At 49.9% G+C, this 21672-nt stretch overlaps 1 protein-coding gene across 8 annotated transcripts in view; it reads left to right on the top strand.

Moving 5' to 3' along the window:
• The window catches only part of ANKS1A (ankyrin repeat and sterile alpha motif domain containing 1A), a 112727-nt gene that overhangs the window by 55631 nt on the left and 35424 nt on the right, over positions 1-21672 (top strand). For all 8 annotated transcript variants that reach the window (XR_012584393.1, XM_074564661.1, XM_074564660.1 and 5 more), the window contains one exon: positions 17371-17437. Coding sequence is in view for 7 of the 8 variants with exons in the window: in XM_074564661.1 (XP_074420762.1) it covers positions 17371-17437 (67 nt within the window). In the remaining variant the exon portion in view is untranslated. The remainder of the gene's footprint in view (positions 1-17370; positions 17438-21672) is intronic.

The raw sequence follows: 21672 nt of genomic DNA, 5'->3' as shown, positions 1-21672 counted from the left end.
AGCCTAACAAGCCACGAGAGGAAAAGCTGCTTTTCCTTCCCGTTATGTTTAGGTGAGGGAATTGGAGAAAGAATGTGAAAAATTCACATCTGTCTCCAATGGGGCAGGTCTAACTTAAAAAAAATAATAATTGTACTATCAAAACCTGATGGTTTTGTTTGTCTTCCTGGTTTCTGGTGTAACTTAGACATTTTGTGGAATTGCTTTAATCTGGTAGTAGCATCCTGTGGCTGGAGCACTGATTTGCCTCGGGGTCTCATGGCTGTCACGGACCAGCTGGAATGATTGTGATCAAAGGTGTCTCCTCTCTGCCTCAGTTTCCCCATCTGTGAGATGGCAATAGCCTCTTCTTGTAGGATGTTTTTGTTCCCATGGAAAAACACTATGTAAAGTTAAATAGTCTCATAGGAGAGACAAGTCAGCAGCTGGGGATTCACTGCCTGTAGCTTGATTTGCTCTTTACTTTGCAAAGGCTCATTCTGGGGTCTCATTCTGAGTCCTGTGCGGCGGTTGCACTCTTTGATGCTGTCGGCAGGAGGGGTACGGTACACGGGGCAGAGCAATTTTCTATAGAAGCAGCTTAAAATGGAGCTGCTGATAGTAGTTCATATGGTCAGGCCAGTTCTCGCTATAAAATATCCTAAAGCAGCCTCCTATGACTGCTAAGAAATGGTAAAGATGTACCTGCGAGGAACATTTTGGGTGTGTTTTGCAGTGATTTGTATGTGCAGAAAGGGGCTGATCTGGCTGGTCAGAATGGCAACAATGAGACTTAAACATAAACGTAGTGCTGTTGTTGGAGGTTTAATTAGTTCCCTGAATGGGATAATGCAGCTGCTCTGAATTAGATGCAACTTGCAGCCTCTGAATTCTCTGGGCTAATATAAAACCTTGCTGAGCTGCCCCTGTTAGCCATGATCTGGCTCTTCCTCTGTGTTGAGGGGAAGCGGTGGCAGATGTACATGTGTTACTCTGTTCATTTGAATAGTCTTTATGCGGGCAACTGAGGAGGAAAGTGGTCCATGTGCAGCTCTGCAACACGCAGCTGTAGCAGACGAGCTGAGGACTTTGCCCACTGGCTTTGCCAGCAGTAGGTGCGTCTGTTTGGGGCACGGGGGACCTGGGGAGGGACCTGTTTGTGTCTGTGGACAGATGGAATCCATGGCGGAGGCTGAGCGAGCATCGCTCTGGGCCATGGGTGACTGTGCTCAGCTACTCCGACTGACCAGGGACAGCGGGAAAATCCGCCGTTGGAAGTGAAGGGTCATGTCCCGTCCCCAGCCAAGCGCTGCCGATGCCCTTTGTTGGAAGTGGAAGGTGGCGCTGGCTTTGCCAAACGGGTGGGATGGGGAAGAAATGATTCACTTGGCAAAGCTCCTCCCTGTTCCCAGTTGCAGCTCCCCAGCTCCAAGGACCTGGCCCAAATTACAGATGCCGACAGCGCTGCTCTGTGCTGTTAAGGGATGCTCAGCGTCTGTCCCAGCTGCCTCCCCACCCACCGGCTCCTTTGGGACACAGAGTCCCCATACGCTGCTGTCAGATAGAAACACTCTGCAAGCAAACCGGAGAAATTATTAAAGCAAACAGCAGCATATCGCCCAGGGAGGGGGGCGAGGACCGAAAATGAGTGGGAAGCAAATGGGGGGAGAGGAAGCGGGCGAGGGGGTAGAGCTCCTAGTCAGCATAAATATTTGAAACCTTCCAAACTTGGCTGAGGGCTAAAGTGATAAATTTGTTTTTCGTAATCGGCTCATAAATATTTAGCAGGCGGGAGATGAGCGCGTGGCAGTCGCAGCTCACTATGAATTTTGTATAGGAGAATAAACTGTGTTTGCACTCCTGAAGGAGGAGGGGGCTCTCAGCGCCCAGCTCGGCTGCCAGCCCCCTTTCTGTGGCGGAATAGCTCGCATCTGCTCTGCCTTCCTCCTCCAAAGAGCAGCTCCAGCCCCGCGCATCTGCCCAGGTTCATGGCTGAGCTCTGCCGGAGGTGGGCAACCCTCGCGTCCTGCAAAATGGTACTGCGGTCCCTGGGAGTTTGCTCGCCCGCAGGGTGCCATCCAGGAGGGGCTGAGCTGGTTTCTCCCTTGGTGATAAGTTATTCCAGGTCTCTTTGGATGAAAGGCAACATATACATGTGTAATACAAGGGCATGTAGGGATAGGACAAGGGGTGATGGCTTCAAACTGAGATAGGGGAGATGTAGATGAGATCTGAGGACAGAATTCTTTGCTGTGAGGGCGGTGAGCCCCTGGCCCAGGTTGCCCAGAGAAGCCGTGGCTGCCCCATCCCTGGAGGGGTTCAAGGCCAGGTTGGACGGGGCTTGGAGCAACCTGGGCTGGTGGGAGGTGTCCCTGCCCAGGGCAGGGGGTGGCACTGGGTTGGCCTTAAGGTCCCTTCCAATCTAAACCATTTTATGATTATATGAAATGAGTAAGCTGTTTAACAAAGGCTAAGGGGTGTGCAGCAACTTCACTTTATTCCAAGCCCATGCTGTCTGATCACTCTCAGCCAGGTTTAGGTGTTAAATGGTTCCTTCTCCTCCTGCCCCAGCTTCTGTTGCGGTTTTTTCCCAGGTCTTTGTCTCCATTTGATAGATCAGCGTGTCTGTGCTGAAGAAGAGCCTGACCGAGACGAAGTAAAACTTGATCACGATCATTCACGGAGCTGCCACAGCTCTGCTGGGGAAGCAGCTTCCTGACAGTGAGAGTAATTAGCGGGGATGTAATCTCCCGGGGGAAGCAGCAGAGGAATGATGGCTGGGCTGGAGGATGTTGTAAAATAGTCCTCTAAAAATTGCGCTGCTTGAGAAGAAATCGGGCTGTGACAAATGCTCCGCGTCCCTTAGACGCTGTCGGGTTGAGAAAAGCCGTGTTACGGGGGGTATTTGGAAGCTGCGTCTTGTGCAGCCTCGCTGCTCACGGGACCGAGCGCGGCGATGGAGTGAAAACCTGTAAATGCAAATAGCAGATAAATGGGCTCCGTTTGTAGAGGAGGAAGCAGAGGGAAGGCGTTTGGCTTTGGCAAAACACAGGGGTGTTGGGCTGCGTCTTGGCTTCAGGAATTTAGGTTTAGTGCCTTTCTAATAGGTTCCCAACGCGCTGCTGCTCCTGCAGTTGTCTTTGTTGTTTGTTTCTCCTTCGTACCTGTGTGGCCAGGACCCCCCCGCTCCAGGGGAGGGTGTTTTGGAGGATCGTGGCGTGGTCATTCTTGGTAGGTTGTAGGATCCAGGAGATGCATCTGCGCAACGTGGCGTCACCAGCCCGTATCTGCATCCGCGCAGAGAGGTCTGGAGCTGAGGCACGGCGCTGTTGGAGTTAGCGGCTCTTCTGGGTCGTAGGTGTCGGTAAGAAAACTGAGCTGGGAAGTGTTTCAGGGGCAAAGAATGAGGCAGGCTACTGCGAATGAGCCTCAGACCTGGCTCCTGACATCCCTTAGTTCTCCCCTTCCAGCTGTCTGCTATCGAGTAAGTGGCTCCGATGCTGAATTTGTAATGAACGCTGGGCTCAGGGGTTCCAGCATCGATTTCACAAGATGAGGTAGTTGCTTTGTGTTCTGTCTTTCGCTCTTTTAGGAGGAGATTAGACCAATTTCAAAAGACATTTAGGGAACTGAATAAAACATGCATCTTTACCTTTTTTTACAACAAAAGGAGATGCACAGTCCACGACTTTGATGCATTTTTTTTTTCCCCCAAGTGAATTAATTGAAGAATTAATTAATATTCTGTACCTAATTATGGCACTGGACAGCCATCATCTCCTGTGAATAACTGCAGCGGTGCTTCATGTTTCGCTGTCGCCACAGAAGGAATTCTCTCCCATTTGCCGTAACTGTGGATGTGGTGTTTTGCCTGTTTCTCACCCATTTTGGGGGTCTTCATGTCACATAAGGATGGGTGCCAGGAGCAAACGGCACATCTATCGTGCCTCCCATCGCAGGTTTTGAAGGGCTGGGGAGCAATTTGTTAGAGGCTGGGGCTGCTGTGGGGTGGCTTTAAATACCTGAGCTCCATTCACCTTGTCAGGACCACTGGGGGGGCTTGAGTACCTAGTGGAATTAGTGCCTTAATTACACGCTTACAGTTGAGGATTAAGAACGTTTGCATCGAAATGTGAAACTGTCAGGAAAGCTCTCCATGCAAAACCTGCCAACTGCCTTAAAAACGACACCCTGAAGTTGAAATTCAGAGCTGCGAGCTGCTGTTGAAAGAAAATGCAAGTATTTCCCTTGTCATACAGGGGGAGAGTGAAATTGCATCTTGTAAAAAGCTCCGTGGCTTTTGTTCTGACAAGCTCACGCAGCTTTACCTGTCGGGTAACGGCTCCCGTATGGCCCACGCTGTGGATCAAAATCCTGGGGTTTCAAGTGAGAAAAGCAGTTGAGAAAACTCAACCTCTCGGTATCGATGCTGCCTGCAGCGGGTGGGCTCCAGCCCGGGCGTCTGCACTTGCCTGGTCCAAGGTCATCCCTGTCCTGCGGGTCACAGGGCGCCTTCCAGCCTACCAGCAGCCCGGACTTCCTAAAATGTTTGATTTCTGTTCTTTTGGTTCAGGTGTTTAAGTCTTGGCGCTTCGCTTGCCCTGGGTTTGGCTCGTGGGACCAGGCAGAGCCTGGCGGTGAAGCACGGCGCCCCTTGTCTCTGAGCTCGCATTCCACTTTTCCCTTTGCCTGTTTGAAATATTTTATAACTAATTTTTTTTTTGTTTAGGGGGAAAAGCACTAATGTGGTCGGTATTTTTGTTCTGATTTCCGCTATTGTAAGCAAGCGTGTCCATCAGGATCTTAATCAGCTTAATTACTGGGCTGATTATTCGATTATCTCCAGATCCCAACATTTCCTCTTGTTTTTCCTGTGCTAAGGTCAGGAGTTCTTACATCATCCCTCGCGTCCATTCTCTTTTCCCTTTGCCCTCAATGGCGAGGTTTCCTCCATCCTAATTAACTTTTTGTGAAGTGAAAGCTTTTGTCTCTTCGCGATACAGGTTTGCTTTGTATCTGTCGCGAACGGCCAGCCTGTTAGAATTATGAAGCGAAGCCAATCCAAGCCAAATTTAAAGACAATTCGCCAGTTTTGTAGGTAAAATTGGTTGGTGTTCTGGTCTGAAAGGCAAATGTAAATACTAATGCATATAATAGTAAATAATATTAAATGTAATGCTAATTCACGTAGGTCTAAACCTCACTGCTCGTTTGGACCTATAAGAAGATTTATATTTGGCAGGTCTTTGAATCATCTCCGTTAATCCGGAGATAGGCAGGAATCCGGGGTGGCTTTTCCCTGAGGCAGGTTTGCAAAATACAGTGGGGATGTGGCGGTTTATTGGCCACCCCGCGTGGGAAAGGAGCCTTTTGTGCAGCCGTTGGAGGGGATTTGTGAAAACGCCCTCCACACGCCTCTGAACGCGCAACCGCTTCTTTCTCCTCTTATTTAGAGGTCACCAATTACAGGCTGGACGTGGCTCTAAATGAGCCCGTGGGCACTAGAATAATACAACAGCTTCAGGCCGCCGCTGCCGTGTGTTTCCGTTAACTTTTCAAGTGTATTAACTCGGCATTTCTGAATGAGAAGCTTTTTATTCTGTGTAAATTATACGTTCTCTGACGGATATTTTGGTTACGTAGCGATCTTGTGATCGCCTGCGTTTTTGGGACTCTTTTTTTTTTTTTTTTTTCCCCAGGAATGTCCGGTCTCAGTGTCCTTACTAAATTCAGTCTTTCATTATGTTCTCTTCCACTTTGCACCTTCCAGCACTTCGGAAGCTTTTATTTAAAAAAAAAAAAAAAAAAAAAAATCTCTGTAGCTCTGTCCAAGCCCTCCAAAGAGGCTTCACCGTGCTGTGTTGCATCCTGCGAGCTGGAGGCAACCCTCGCCCCAAGAGCAGAACTTCGTTCTCAGCTTTGTGTGTTAGGGTGTGAGAGTACAAAAATGTGGCTGTGAAGACCGATTTGAGATTTTTAAGAGGTTTTGGCCTTTTTTTTTAAATTTATTGTGAGTTCAAAATAACCAGCGTCTGGCCATTTCGCTGTTTTGAGCGGAGGCGTTGTCACATTTGTCAGTCTTTCGTGTCATGTTAGTGTCGAATTTTGCTGGGTGTTTGTCAAAAAGACACTGATATTCGGAGGGCTCTGAAACTGCAGATCCGCCACGCGCTGGTTGTGAAATACAAGTTTATACCGTAAGTTCCTTTCCTTTTGGTATGTGTTCAGATTTGTAATTTTGGGATTTGTACCAAAACCCCGACTGGCGTGTGGTGTGAAGCAACAGTCCCTCATCCCGATCCAAATGAGTTTTGCAGAGACCGTATGAAGCCGGAAAATGCGTGCGCCTTTATCACTAGTGAACCATTGCAGAATGTCTTGGAAATAAATAACAAATTTAGTGAGTCCTCGCGTTGCGTGTGGAAAGCACAAGCTGCCGGAGGAGGATGTAGAAGGGGAACTCTGAAGTTCAGGTGTCCAAATGTGCTTTTGTAGTTTCGGTTTGAATTAATAAATCGAACATTCTATTCCCCAGGCGTTTGGTATGTGTTATGCCGAGTCCATAACACAGGCTGGGATCTTTTGTATACGCAGAATATATTGAGCGATGAAATATGAGGCTTCTGCTGTATGGGACGGGGATGTTGAGAGCGTAAGCCCAAGCATCATAAACTAAACCAGAAGTGGTTTATGGGCTGTCGCCAATCTAGAAATGAGATCCATGGCCCAGATCCACATTTCCCAGGACTACGCTTGCGCTAAGGAGCCAGGAGGTATTGTCCCAGGTCCTTCTGTTCTTCATATTTGCAACCCCATCCCTTTCCTGGTGGAGATCCTGGTGGATGCTGCGATCCAGCCATGCCTCTGCTCCGAGGACGGATCCCAGCTGGGTCTGAGCAGCCTTGCTCCCACCTTCAGGGTTGCAGTATCATTTAGTAATATCAGGTATCAATTAACTGAAGGCTTTTCTGGGGAAAATGCCTCGGGTCACTTGTGTCTTACATCAGCAGGATAAACAGGGAAGCAGGCAGGGCCTAATTGCTCGTTAAAGCAGCACCTGCTATATTGTCTCCCAGATGAGCGCCTGCATGCAGCATCTCCTCGGCTTGCCCGCTGCCTGCGAGTGCCCGAATCACGGGGGTGTTTTGAGCCTGCGTCGTGTTGGCTTTTAGAAAACTGCCTTTTCTTTGTGTTGGCTTCGGCCCCTCTATTGTTATCTGTGCTATTGTCACCTCAAACCTCAATTATTGTGAATCTGCGTGGGAAGCTGCAGCGCGATCAGACCCTGGGCACGCACCGTGCCTCATTTTCCTGGGCTGGGAGAGCAGCAAGTGCTCAGAGATGAGATGCCGCTAATAAACGCCGAGCGGCACGTCAAATATCATGGACTTCATCTCGGTCTGGCTGCTGGGGAAAGCTGTCCGAGGTGTCTTCACCACGTCTTTCCTAAACTTGAAATGAGAAGCAAGAGGAGCCGGGCCAGTGCAATTACGGAGAAGCCTGGAAAATGTGGAAGTGTCAGCTAAAGGGCCATTATTGCCATTTACAGGACTTGGGGTGCAAATTGGTTATTAATTTTGAGATGCTCAAAAGGGCTGGGTAAAGCTGTTTTTCCGTTCAGTCCGTCGCTCTGGTACAGGGTGTTGGTGTTCAGCGCTGTTGTGCAATTGCTGCTGGAGTCGTTTGCTCGGGCTGATCTCGTCCCTCCCCTCCGGACCGTCGGCTGCATCTCTCGAGAGATGATTTCACAAGTCAGCAATTAAAAAAAAAAAAAAAAAAAAATCCTAAATCTTAAGTAGCTCTACTTTCTTTTTCCTCCCAGCAACCCCAAAATAACTTGCTCTTGTTTACTAGAAAAAAATCCATAAAACAGTTGGAAACGGCCAGCAGCATCCCGTGTTCAGCTGGAGTCGCCTCCAAACTGCCCGACACGAATTTTCAGCCGTGATGTTGAAGGTTGAGAGTTGGGCTTTGTGTGCGGGAGGGATCATCATTTTTTTCAGGCAACCGTACCGCTCGTGGCTGATCTTAACCTTTGCTGTAGTTGGGGTTTGGTGCCGCGGTGTTGGTGCGAAATGGAAGCATCAAACGGAGGCGTTTTGGGCATCCCCAGCATCCTCCGTTGACCTAATGCACCCTTATTTTTCTCCCCTGTGTTTCAGAGCTATCCCACGAGGCTGGTCACTTTCTCGTTGGGGGTGTTTGTACTCAAAGGGGTTTTTAAACTGTAGAAGCAGCTTGTCTGCTTTTTTAAATAATTTTAAACCAGATCTGCCCCATCCCTCAGTTGTAGAAGCTTAGAAAGAATGAAGTCTTAACCCTTGACACTTACTTGGAATTGCAGAAATTTAAAATACTGATAGCCTTTAAACCCAACTTTGTAAGTAGCTTTCAAGAATAAAATATGCTGCTGGAACTGCTCTCTTGCCTGCCGAGCTCTAGCCCCAGGCGAGTTTGTACAATAGGTTATGAACCCCTTAATAATAAGGATTTATAATGGGAATCCTGAGATATTCTTAATTATGCTTATGCTGCAGGGTGTCATTATAACGCACTAATACCATACGTATGGTAGATAGTGTGCCATTTGTTTCTGTGTGTTTTTTATTTAATTACAGACTTTTATCTGAGTAACTTCATTGCTCAGTGCTTCTGTTTCCCTGTCAGATGTGCTGTAGCTTGTCTTCCTTGCCATCAGGCTTCTGGACTGGTGGGTTTGAGCTGCTGGTTTGGGGAGGGGCCACAGAGGTTGACCCCACGCAGGGTTTTTCCTTGCGATGTGCAGAGCTTAGAAAGAGATGGGCGATGGAGGGCCACAAAGATGATCCGAGGGCTGGAGCCCCTCTGCTGTGGGGACAGGCTGAGAGAGCTGGGGGGGTTCCGCCTGGAGAAGAGAAGGCTCCGGGGAGACCTTCCAGCCCCTTCCAGTCCCTAAAGGGGCTCCAGGAAAGCTGGGGAGGGACTCGGGATCAGGGAGGGGAGCCATGGGATGAGGGGGAAGGGTTTTAACACTGAAAGAGGGGAGATTTGGATGAGATCTGAGGAAGAAATTGTTTGCTGTGAGGGCGGTGAGCCCCTGGCCCAGGTTGCCCAGAGAAGCTGTGGCTGCCCCATCCCTGGAGGGGTTCAAGGCCAGGTTGGATGGGGCTTGGAGCAACCTGGGCTGGTGGGAGGTGTCCCTGCCCAGGGCAGGGGGTGGCACTGGATGATCTTTGAGGTCCCTTCCAACCTGAACCATTCTGTGATGGTGTGTGGTACCAGAAATCACGTCACAAGGAAAGGTAAGCGTGAGAAGCACCAGGCAGGAGAGGTTTTGAGGAGAAACCCCATTTCACTGTCCCCTAACGCTCTTGGGGACGGCACAAGCTGACAGTCCCTGCCATGTCGCAGGGGTGGGGATGCTGCTGTCACCTTTGGGCGAGCTGCTGAACCACAGAAAGCACGCCAAGGGGAAAAAAATAAGTTGTTTTCTGCTGCTTTGGTTCCCAAAGGCAAAGTGCTGTCGTTCCACGTGTGTGCGTGTACGTACGTGCACAGACACACCTTCGACGTGAAAACATCCCTAATGATAACACGTAGCTCCAGATACCGGGGGCTGATGCAGTGGTGAGGAGCCTGCGCAGAGCAGTAGAAATAAGCGATATGTTACATCTCCTTCTGTTCATACCTGATTTAACAAGTCTGAAGTTGTTATAGTGATTTAAGGGGGAAAAACACTTCATTGGAGTTTTTCTGCTGTGCACCCGAGTTAACTCTAAAGGCTGTTTTTTTCCAGGATAAAAGCATCAAAGGTGCTCTCCTTTGGCTATCAAGGCATATCTGGGTTTTAATAGTAATATTTGGCTTCTCAGAAATAAATTCCCTGCGAAGGAGTGCGTGTTTGTGTGTGCGTGAGGGAGGTGTTGGAACGCGAGCGCCGCGTGGAAAGGTTGGCCAACGTAGCCTGGTGTCGTAGGCACACTGCCAGCCTCCCGGTTAACGTAGGCAACCTCCCCTCCTGCTTGGCCGCCTTCATTTCGAAGCGGGGAAGCGTGGATTTACTCAAAACAGAGCTGTGTTGTGGGCCTGAGAGCCTGGAGCTGGGTTGGGGGTGTGGGATGCTGGGGACGTGGGGCTGCAGAGCAACGGTGCGGATCCGGAGCAGCTGGACGCTCTGACCACGATGGAGGGAGGGGGAAACCCTGCTTGGGAACTGCCTGGGGTGGGAGAGCTGCAGCTCTCGGCAATGTCTGCTCATCCAAATGCTGGCATATGTGTGTGTGTGTGTGTATATATTTAATTCTTTTCTTCTCCCAGGACAACCTTGCTGTGTCCTTGGGAATCACTGATGCTGCATGTGGAGACTGAGCACAAAACTGCATTTATGCCGATGGTAAATGTAAGGCATTTTCAGCCGTAGGTGAGGTTTTACTGAGCCCCTTCCAGAAAGCTGCAGTAGCATAAAGACACCCCCGACCCTGGGTGAGTGTCACGCTAGTGGAGTGCTGCTCGATTCTGTGCTTTCTGAGTGAAGCTTCGTTTCTCTGCATGCAGATGAGTTGCTGCAGACAGCCTCGCATCGTTTGTCTTTTATTTTGGTGATAAAAGACCCCGGGACTTGTTTAATCATCCTCCGTCTCTTGCAATGGACTCGCTGGCTCCAAAAAACTTCAGCGTTGGCTCTGGGGAGGAGAAGCTGGAGGGATTAATATGGACCCCACGGCTTCACATCCATCGGGGCAGGGGAGCGGAAATGAAGCGGAGCGGGGCCATGCGTGTCCGAGGAGGAGGAGAAGGGTCCCTGGAGGCTTCGATGCCCTCCTGGCACCTCTGTCTTCACGGGTGATGTGGGACCTGTCCATCTCTGGGCCTCCTGCTGGTCATGCAGGGGTGGTATCAGAGGAGAGGAGATATTCTGCATCCTGCTCGTGTCAAAAGCCATTAGATGCTTCTGCCACAAGTGCTGTGAGGTGGGGAATTAACTTTGCAGGGCTCCAGTGTTGAAATATCCTCTGTCTCACCGGCAGAACAAACCTCAGCACCCAGCGTCTCCTCCAAGCTGCCTTGGCTTTTGCTGGCCTTCTACAAACAAATACCTCTTTCTCCATTAATCAGAACTCCGTCGCTCGGGATAGTTTGTTTTAAGATAAAGTTCTGTTTTGGAGTAAATTGCCAGTTGCTATGTTTTCGTGGCCGCCTGCCTGCATGGAAGACTTTACCACTTCCCCAGCCCCGGGATGACTCTCAGCCGCACCCAGCTCCTTTTTTTTTTCCGGGGTATTTTTATTCTTCAACAAAACGTAGGCAAACGTGAAAATAAATCGGTGCGCTTCTGTCCTGGTAACCACTCTGCATCTCCTTCCCATCGCACCCCTTGCCTTGGGCTTTGCTGAAGGGCGTTCTCCCATCCTCGCCGCCTGTCCTTCTCCCAAAGTCTTTCACTTTGTCATAGTTTGTCTGGTTTTTTGGTAGGGTTTCAGGCCTCATTGGCTAAAATATCCTTGTAGTGTGGAGCCAGCTACCCCTATAGATTAGGAATAACAGCTATGATTGTATTCACGTTGGAGGCAAAAGGATTTTGTGGCTTTATTTCAGTGGACATAAAAAGAAACAAAACAAAACAAAACCCCACCCCAAACCTCACTCCCCACCAGAAAACCAAAAAAACCCCCCACCAACAAATAAAAAACTCCAAAACCTAAAAAAGCCCACCCCAAACGCACACCAGAACCTGTTCAGGGACAGGCGCTTGATGCTTCAGTGGAAAAAAACAGGTTAAGCCAAAACAAATCGGAACTGAGTGTTCAGGCTACAACTAAGTCTGAACTGCAGCGCTATATTTAAACATGATATTTTTGTATTTTAATAATTAACCACTGGGAAAGAACAGCCTAAAAAACTGTAGCGTAGGCTATTTTCAAGGTATCTTCTCTTCCAGCCCCGTCTTTGTGCCGTAGAGTGCAGCTGAGGACCGGTTGCGGAGGATGGGGGTGCTTTAAAGCCTTCATTCCCTCTTTAGGTTTGTGCGCTTCCCCTCTCTTCTTAACTTTGCAGCCTCTGAAGAGTTAAATCAAGATGAGCAGCAATAAACCGGTGTTTGAGTTGGTGTGTGATTTAGGAGAGTGGCTTCTTTTCGTGGAGAGCCGAGGGCAGGATTGTTTCCCTTTGCATTCGTTGTTAATACAGTTTGGACTGCGCGTAACCGTGCCCTCCTCCAGCTCCCAGCGATGTTTAGCAAAGGCTGGGTTGTGAAAGGTAAATCCTTTGCCGTGTGATTATTTTATTGCCGTTCGGTTTTTAAATAGCACAAGGCAGTTCTCTGCTTTTGAGGAAAAGTTCGTGGGTGTCTTTGTGCTGAAGGAGCCACCTGCAAGTCCTCGCCGCTGTGTTTTGACCGCGGGGCTGTCAGTGCTGGGACTGAACCTGAAAAGCATCAAATCCCGTTTGTATTAGGGGAGGGCAGCGCGATGGAAAGAAGTGAACTTGGCCAGGCACCCGGAGTTAATGCGCGCTTTGAATCCAGCTCTGGGGAAGGGATGCAGGGAAGGAAGGGAATTTTCCAGGGTGTCGGATGGTGGGGACCTGCCCTGGGCAGGGAACTCATCCCGTCCCCGGGGAGCGGAGCGGGTTGTCATCGCGCTGTCCTCCCATCTGCTGCTTATGGGCACATTACCTCCACGCCTGGGGGAGAAGTTGTTTTTAGAAAACTCTTATCTACATTTAAAGGAAGTGAAAAGACGGGGAGGGTCCTTCTACCCCGCAACGTCCTTTCCAGGGCCATAGTACTGCAGCAGGCGTTGCGTCTTCCCAGCGAGAAACACAACAGAGGAGCCTCCTTTCCTTAAAATCGAGTTAAAACTTTCTCTTATCCTTCATCCTGCGTTGTGAAAGAGCAAAGCTGCGAGTGGGTGAGGGTGGAAGAGGGCACCCACACCTGGAGTGCGGTGGGGGAGGGCAAAATGCTGGGGCAATAAACGGGATTATTTTTGTAATGAGCTTCTGATGGGAGGGAACTTACCTGGCTCTTGCCAGAGAGTGTTCAGAGGTTCTGCCCAAAGAGGGGCTGCAAACGTTGGGGTTTGAACCTGCCACGGAAACATGCTCTTGTGCTCTTTGCCTTCCCCAGCAGCGCCGGCGGCAGATCCCGCACCTCGGCAGAGCCGGGTCCCGGCACCGCGTAAGAGACCTGCAAAGCTTTGCCTCTGTTGCTGGGAGACAGTCGGGGAGCTGGGGCTGCTTGAACAAACACGCTTTCCTCCTCCCTGCCCTCCCTCCCCATCTATTCTTCCCCCCCTCGGTGACTGGTTATAGGAAAAGCCGCTCTGGAACCAAGCGGTTCTTGCTCCGTGAGCCTAAAGAACCTCCTGGGCTTCCAGATCTGCTGAATTCAACGTCTTTTAGGTAAAGATCCCAGACAGTAGGTAGAAGAGTGGCTCCAGCTTAGAAATATACCTTGTAATGAAGCTAATTGACATAAATCTTCAAAGCTTAAATGCCCTTAAACTGCTGGAGCTTGAACTGAATTGACCTCAAGACCCAAATTCTGCAGCGAGCCCGCGGGGATGTGGCAATATCCAAAAAATCCCGTCCCAGCTCAAGTTCGGTGCCTGTGGAACTGGACAGAACAGTCAGTGCCAAAGCCCTTGGTCTTACTTGAGACATATTTTGCACTATCCCTCTGTTTCCCTCCAGTCTTGCGTGGCCTTTATGTACTGGTGATACATGAGGGCACCGGGAAATTTTAAGGCTTTGCTGGGGAGCGTTTGCTGCTTCGGAGGGGCCAAAGCAGATAAAACCAGGCGGTTCTTGCCAAAATGGTGACTGGCAAAAACGCGCATTGTGAGAGCTAAGTTACCTCTGGGTTCCAGTCAGTAACCTCTGCTGAGAAACGTGAGCAATTGATACTTTTCAGTTATTTTGCATCGGCTGCAGCCTCAAGCAGAAGCTGCCGCGTCGCTCGCGTGTCCTTCAGGCTCCATCACAACTGCCGAGAAATGGAGAAGCCCTTTAAAACCGAGCCCGTGGAGGGGAGCGGGGCTGACGGAGCGAAGGTGGCTGCCACAAACGCCTCCGATGGAGGGAAACAGTTAAAAGGAATAATTGGGGTCGAAGGAAAGCTCAGCATCGCGAGGCAGACTTTAAATTCATTTTTTTCCTCTTAACTGGTTCCAGTTTAGCTGATCCCACACTTCTCTGGCTGATACTGCAGAGCTGCTGATTTACACAAGAGCCTTAGGTTGGCTGACAAAAAAAACCCCAACTTTTTCTTGCAGTTCTCCGAGCCGTATTTCTGGGGCTTCCTTATTCAGCCACAGTGAGTCTAAATAGCAAGATCAGATGACACGATGACTGGCCGTGTCATTTTTATCTGAAGCAACGGCTTGGTGATGTGAGCAGCTGCAAAATGAACCACCCCTGTCTGTGTTTCGATTTTTGGCGTTTACGGGCTGCCTCTGTCCACTTGGAATCGCGATATTTTTTGCCTTTTTCATGGCCTCATCTTTTTTTTTTTTTTTTTTTTAAGTGCATCTTTTTAAACTTGAGCTTAAAACCCACAATCCCATTTCTTGTACAGCTGGCTGGCAGGTTTTGATTACAGTTTGAGTGACTTGTGTTCGGGAAGTAAAAGCTTTTGTGTCCCAGGTTATTACAGCAATTCTTTGTCATTTTTACCCCCCTGTGAAACAAGGGACCTGGGCTCTCATCCTCCCACCCCGGTATGATTCTGTTAACCCTTGGCTCGGCATTTGATGGTGTCTGGCCTTCGTTCGAGACCTGCCCGGCCCCGATGGAGAGCCCGGTGCTGGGCTCAGGTGTCTCCCAGGTGTTTCAGCAAAGGTCCCAGCCCAGCTCTGGTGGGGTGCGTGGGCAGGAGAGCGATGACTGGTTTTGCCTCACGTACTGCGGGGCAGGGTGCCGACGGCAGGACGTACGTGTCCAGCATCACCACCCTTCCTTTAACTGAAATCACTTTTTAGAACACACTTTTCTTCACTCCCTTTTCAAGGGAGGTCATCCTCCCCCTCTGCCCTGGTGAGGCCACAGCTGGAGCACTGGGTGCAGTTTGGGCTCCCCGGTTCCAGAAGGACGGGGAACTGCTGGAGAGGGTCCAGGGGAGGCTACGGAGGTGCTCAGGGGACTGTAGATCTCTGTGCTGAGGAAAGGCTGAGAGCCCTGGGGCTGTTCACTGGAGAAGAGCAGGCTGAGGGGGGATCTCAGCAACGCTCAGCAAGAGCCAACAGGCGGGGGGCAAGAGGATGGGGCCAGACTCTTCTCAGTGGAGCCCGGGGACAGGACAAGGGGCAACGGGCACAAACTGGAACATGGGAAATTCCATCTGAACATAAGGAAAAACTTCTTTGAGGGTGGCAGAGCCCTGGCACAGACTGCCCAGAGAGGTGGGGGAGTCTCCGTCTCTGGAGACATCCCAACCCCGCCTGGACGCGTTCCTGTGCCACCTGCTCTGGGTGACCCTGCTCTGGCAGGGGGTGGGACTGGTTGATCCTCAGAGGTCCCTTCCAACCCTGACCAGTCTGGAATTCTTCCATGTTTGAATTCTTGTTTTTTCAGGCTGGTCTTCAAAGCTCCCAGTAAACTAGCATTTGCTATATTTCAAGCCCAGTAGAAGTGCTCATCATCATGGTTTTTTAGGAGCAGAGGATCCGCATCCTTTAATGACTCTCCTATAGATCGCATGGATGCCTTCTCCCTGGTGAGATGTAATGCTCCAAGTGCATGCCCGCCTGCTCCCCGCAGACAGGAAGGGCTTCACTGGAGATCGGACTTGGCAGGAGCCTTTTAAAACTGTCTGGGGTTTTTTTTTTTTTTTGTTTCACCAAAACCAAGCCCTTCCTAGTGGAGTTCAGCTTCAAACCGCCATTGATGTTGCTCGGAAGTTGAGCTCCCGGCTCCCCGCAGTGTTTCCAGGAGCCCCCACTCGCCGGCCGGACACTCTGGGGAGCTCGTACAGCTGCACCGAGCGAAGCATCGCGCTGGGACTCAGGCACAGCAAAGCGGCTGGGGATGAGGTCCAGGAAAACTTGGACTCCGTCCCTTCCCCAAATCTAGCCTTAAAAGACCGGAAAAAAAAAAAAAAAGTTCTGTAAGATTCAAAGTTTATTTTCCCCCCACTCTCCGTTGCCAGTCGGCTTTGCATTCAGCAGCAGCCGCTCTGAAGTGCCTCAAAGGAATATTTTCTTGGGAGATTTTCTCTTCAGGAATCTCTCACTGGGGGCTCTTCTTGCTTTATTTTATTTTATTTTATTTTTAATTTTCTGCTCGGTTATAGGTTGAAGACTGGGGTAAGCAACCAGACCTGAGCCTCTTATGTGTCTCATCGCTCTTTGGAAAATAGCGGGCATTAGCGCTTTAGAGTATTGAAAATTGTGAATTGACTAATTGAGGTGCAATTTGTCAGGTCTTTTGTCTTAACAGAATTATCCTGGTGGTCGTCGCTGTCAGTTTTCCCTCTGCAGCACTGCATTAGAAAGCCTCGGCTTACAAATTCTGCTTGGGGACTGTTTTTGAAAAGTTTCTATTCTCATTTAAGAAAGTATCCTGTAGGTTGTATGAAAATTACAATTTGTATTTTTTTTTTTTTGGTGGCAAACGCAGTGATTTATATGCGACTTTTAAGCGGACTTGAAAAGACACCCTCTCAGGCAGTAGTTTTTACCTTTTTTTCCTTAATTGCATGAGGTTTGCCTTGAGCTATTGACTGCGACTCGCTTAAATCGGGGGATGAAATTGTCTTTAGCTCCCTCTCCTGGGTAGTTAAGGCATTTGCCCCCGCGATGGTGTCGCTTTTGCAAACTTGAGCTATTTTCAAACTCTTTCTGAGCATCGCTGCTGTCGGTGGAAGTGGTGAGGAGCACAGCGTCCGTGTGCAGCGTTGGGAAATGTGATGGTTTAAAACCAAAAACCAACAAACCAAACCAAAAATACCCAACAGAACCCAGCCGGAGGTGACGCCGAGTTTCCTTTCCACGCTGCGAAAGAGTTAGTGAGCTGCATTTCTCCGGCTTTGCTGCTGGTGGAGGTGGGGCTGCATGTTTGTACAGGCTGAGCTGAGGAGTTCGGGGTTCCTTTCCTTCTCCCGAATATTTGTGCTCCAGAGGGATGGGTTTGTGGGAGCTGTTAATTTTCAGGCACTGGCAAGTTGTGGAAGGGAAGGCTCTCTGAAGTCCCAGCCTCTCCCCACCCCTCCTGAGTCATCCATCCTTACGAAGACGTTTCCAGGCAAGGTGTTAAGGGTACCTTTTCTGGGTATCTTAACGTCCTTCCCTGGATTTCTTCGGCAGCCACGTGGCGGGTGAAATCCCGGGGCTGCCTTTACCTTTTCCTCAGGCTTTATGAAGAACGCAGCATGTCATTTTTTTTATACCTTTATTTTTTTATTATTATTATTTTCAGATTGAGAAAATCATGAGTTCCATCGGCGAAGGCATCGACTTTTCCCAGGAGCAGCAGAGGATCTCAGGTACCGTACCCGGCTCGTGTGTGTCCGTCTGTACAAAAAGAAGGTGGTGGCTCCTGCCTGCAGAGCTCTTGAACCTGCCCTGGCTCCCAGTAGGGAAGGGAAGGCTCTGGCACAGCAGGAACAGACCTTCGCTTCCCAGCGTAATGCTCAATACCAGCAATTTGAATTCAGTACTCCCCTAGGTAGATTAATTTAATTTGATATAGTGCAGGTGTCCGCCCCTTCCAGCAGGTTTTGAGGGGGGGGAAAGGAGCTGGGTGAGGAGCACTGGACCCCCAGCCTGATGGGAAAGATTGTTGTTAATGTTGCTTATTATTAATGTTGGTTAATACTCACGCAGTGACAGCAGTGGGTGTGTGCAGGGGGGGTCTTGTTTCTTGTTGAAACTGCCCGTTTATGAATATTGGGGCTTAGTATTACCATTTAGGATACAGCAAATTTCGAGATGACGTTTTGCATCTTTGAATAGCTTTAAACAAAGGCTTATTGCCGAGAATCGTGGAGTTTTTTATTGGTGCCTTCCAATACCTGAAGTGACTCCTTACAGTCCTTCCCTCTAGGCGGAGAGGAGAGTTGCTGCCTCGTGTGCGGGGTCTGGGATGCTTCTTGTGCTCTTCTCCAAGCTTGCGGCAGTAAAATCAGCTCCGGAACGCCTGGCTCGCTGCCTCTGCTCCCACAGCCCAATAACCACGGTGTTCTCATGCTTCAGACTTCATAACTAGTCTGTTCTCAGTGTGTAGGAGGAAGATCGGGTTTCCTGGACACGTGAAAAAAAAAAATAATTTAGAGCTGAAAGATGGTGTGAGGAGTCCAGGCAGTATCCCAGGGACAGAAACTTCTACTCATCCTGGCTCCTGCAATTACTGTTGTTCTCACCATGGGCTCTGAGAAACTCGAACTGATTGCTTGCAGTTCTCTCCAGCCTTTCAGAATATGTTTGTCTCAAGTTTCTGTTCTTCTCTGGTGGATAGCAACAAAATTTTCTGTACGCGGTTGGTCTGAACCCGAGCCGCTGCGTATTTGTCCGCTGGCTGCTCTCACAATTCCCCTAACAATCTTGCATTTGTTTCAAATACATAATGCAGGAGCAAGATGCTCTTTTTTCTGGCTTTTTTTTTGGTTATGCAAGTGTGGGGCTGTCCCTTTGGAAACGAGTAGAACCTCTCCGGAGCCCTCCACACTCTGGTATTTTGTTCTTTAAGGCTCTCAAAACCCTTTCAGCCCTGGGAGGATGGGGCGGGGATTTTGTATTGAGAGTTGTACATTGGGGGGGCTGTGGCCAAGATATCAAATTATCCGTGTTATCTCTGCGGCAAATTCACCCATCCCGGCTGCACGTTCACTGCTGGGCACGGTTGGAAATAAACTGGGAATAAAACCGCCATGGAGGGGCCGGTTTTCCTCTGGGAATTGGGGGCTCAGAGGTGGCGTCCGGCTGATGGTGGGGTCAGTTGTGCGAGGAGGTGTCCTTTGGAGTCTCTTTGTATGTCACAGATTAAGAAACGTTTCTTGGGGACCAGGAACGCATGAGCAAAGCCTGCACAGGGCGAAGGGTCCTGCTCCGGCAGTTTGTCTTAATTGGAGCTTACAAAAGACCAGTTTTGAGTCTGGTTGCGTTAGAATAAGGTGTAAAGTGCGGTTTCTGCCACCCAGCCTCTAAAACAAACCGGCCGGAGTAGTTGGAGTGTCGCAGTGATGATTTTGCAGTGATGATTTTTTTTTTCCGGCAAAACTAGCCCATAGAATGTTTTTTTGCCAGAATATTTTAACATTTCTTCTCCAAGTTTCCACCAGTAAAACTCTAGATGCCCTATCGTTGCTTCAAATCGTCACAATTTCTTTTTTCTCTATATTTCGCCTACATACTTCTGTGGCCTTGAAGTATGTAGTTTTGTTAATTTTATAGTAAAACTTCATAAATAGTGTGAGATGAATTAGTTGCGCGTGATTTCGTTGCTTTTTGCAATTTCTGTAAAACAAGATGAAGAAGACGGAATCGTCGTGTCACTTAGTGCATTGATTTTGCTCAAACAGAGCAACGGCCTCCTCCGGCCATGTTTGCAACTATTCTAACTCTTGTCTCCGCAATGCAGCATCGGAACGGCGGGACACGATCCTGGGTTAAAACACTCCGCGTTTCCATAGATGTTGTAAGTGGAGCTGGATGAGGCACAGGGAATAGCGAACCCCGTGCCGAGTTTGTGCTCGGGATCCGGACGGGAGCAGCAGAGGGAACCAAGTCTCAGTTAAAAAACCTTCCTTTGCTGCTCCTGCCTTGGCTCTGCAGGCTCCTTTTGTCATTTTACCGGCTTTTTTCCTTCTGTTTTTGTGCCCCCTTTGGAGGGGAGGGGGAATTAATAGAGGAAGGAGGGTTTGATACCGGTGCAAACATCCCCAGGTGTGTCTCCGTGCTGTTGGCACAGCAGGGAAATAACCTACCCCTTTCCCAACCAACTGTTTCAGTGCTTCAGCTTTTCTGAGCTGCTCGGGAGGTTTATTTTAATTCTTCTCTTCGTGTGATGCAGCTTTGCTCGGGAAAGCAGCAGTTTAAGGGACCTGTCCTCCCTGCTGCTGGCAGAGCCGTGGGTCCTCGGAGCCCGCTGGCCATCAAAGGAGGAGATAATTGCTTGGCTTTAATGGTGCCTTTTGAAAGGAGCTGTTTGGAGTGAGACAGGAGCGCAGAGCTTGATGAAATGGATGCTGATGAACTCTGCTATCGGAGGACTGAAGGTGCCTAGATACCATGTACCGCTCAAGGGTTTTAGAAAATCTACATCTTGGAATTGTTGTCGTAGGAAACGCTTTCTGCCGGGGGGACCAGCTCAGCCGTGGCAGTGCTGTCCTCTGGGATGCTCCCTGGGTGACCGAGTGCCACCATTGCAATAGTCAGGAACGTTCCCGCCTGTTCAGGGACACGGTTTTCTCCGATGCCTCTTGGATTTCTCAGTGGGGGAGGATCGTCCTCCCCAGCCACTTCTGCTGGGGCAGCGGCTGTGCTGGGAGCAGGACTGGGGTGATGCCAGCTGCGGGTCAGCACGGGTGTCACGGTGGCCGTGCTCTTTGGACATGGTTAATCTGCCACGTGCCCCAACGTGGGTGATGCTGGGCTTTTTCCGAGCCTTCGTCTGGGTATTGATATCCACTAAACCAGGCTGCTTGCAGGACAGGTGCTTCATTAAGCACGAATTTCTCTTCTCTGCCTCTAAATCAGGAGCAGAGACAAAAGCAGAACTGGAGAGTGAGTGTGTTTGCCGTTACTGCAGCGTCATGGAGGATGCTGGAGAGCTGCCACCGCCAGGGATTCTGTCCTTTTAAATCCTTCACCTCTAAACTGCTGCCTCTGAACTGCGCCGGGTGGGCAGCGTCTCCCCTTGATGAGATGCTAATAGGTACCCGCACACGCGGCTCACGCTTGCCATAATAAAGCTTATCTCCTGCCCATTTGTCGCTTGGGTTTTTGCTTTGGTGAGGAGGAATCCACCATGCCCGTGGGAGTTTAACCTGTGCCTGCCCTAGATGCTCCATACTGATTAGGACTTCGGTTTTCCAGGGTCAAATGCCTTTGCAGAGGGATGCGAAATAGCGTGTGGGTTTTGGTTTAGCATCCTGCTTTGTGACGAGCCCTCCCCGAGCCAGTCCGTAGCTGTAGCGGTGCCTGTGATGGATCGATATGGTTAGTGAAGAGGTCTAACATGGAGGGGAGAGGAGGAGCCAGCACTTCAGCGAAAGCCGCCGTTGTGCGGGGAGTTTTCAGCAAAATGGACACCCATCCCTGGGAGCAGGCGGCCCCAGGAGCTGCCTTGTCCTTCAGCCATGTGTTTTCCTGCGGGCTGTGCTGCGTTACGCTTGGTTTGGGATCCCTCGTACACAGATGAGCTGCTGTACGTAGTCCCTGTTTCTCCTTTTCCAATAAGGGCGGGAGCCAGAGAGCGGGCAGCGCTCTCCCAGCGCCTTGGGACGAGGACACAAAGGCTGGCCTGGGCTGCGGGCACCCTCACGTCTTTGTTTTTTCTAGCAGCATTTTTAGCTTTTGCTCCTCCGGACTTGGCTGTTTTAACGCTTCAGGTCATATCGCGAACGTGCAGGGAGCTGCGGGGAACCTCCCGAACGCTCACACATCCTCAGAAACGGGTGAGCTTTGAGGATGTTGGTGCTCCTGACTAGTTTGGTGTCTGGAATTGTTAATTTGGAAAGGTAGAATGCCCTCCTTGGCAGTTACTGCGGAGATGAGTACA

Source organism: Larus michahellis, chromosome 21, assembly GCF_964199755.1.
Source record: "Larus michahellis chromosome 21, bLarMic1.1, whole genome shotgun sequence".
NCBI classification, from domain to species: domain Eukaryota; kingdom Metazoa; phylum Chordata; class Aves; order Charadriiformes; family Laridae; genus Larus; species Larus michahellis.
This window is presented reverse-complemented; position numbering and strand designations above follow the sequence as displayed.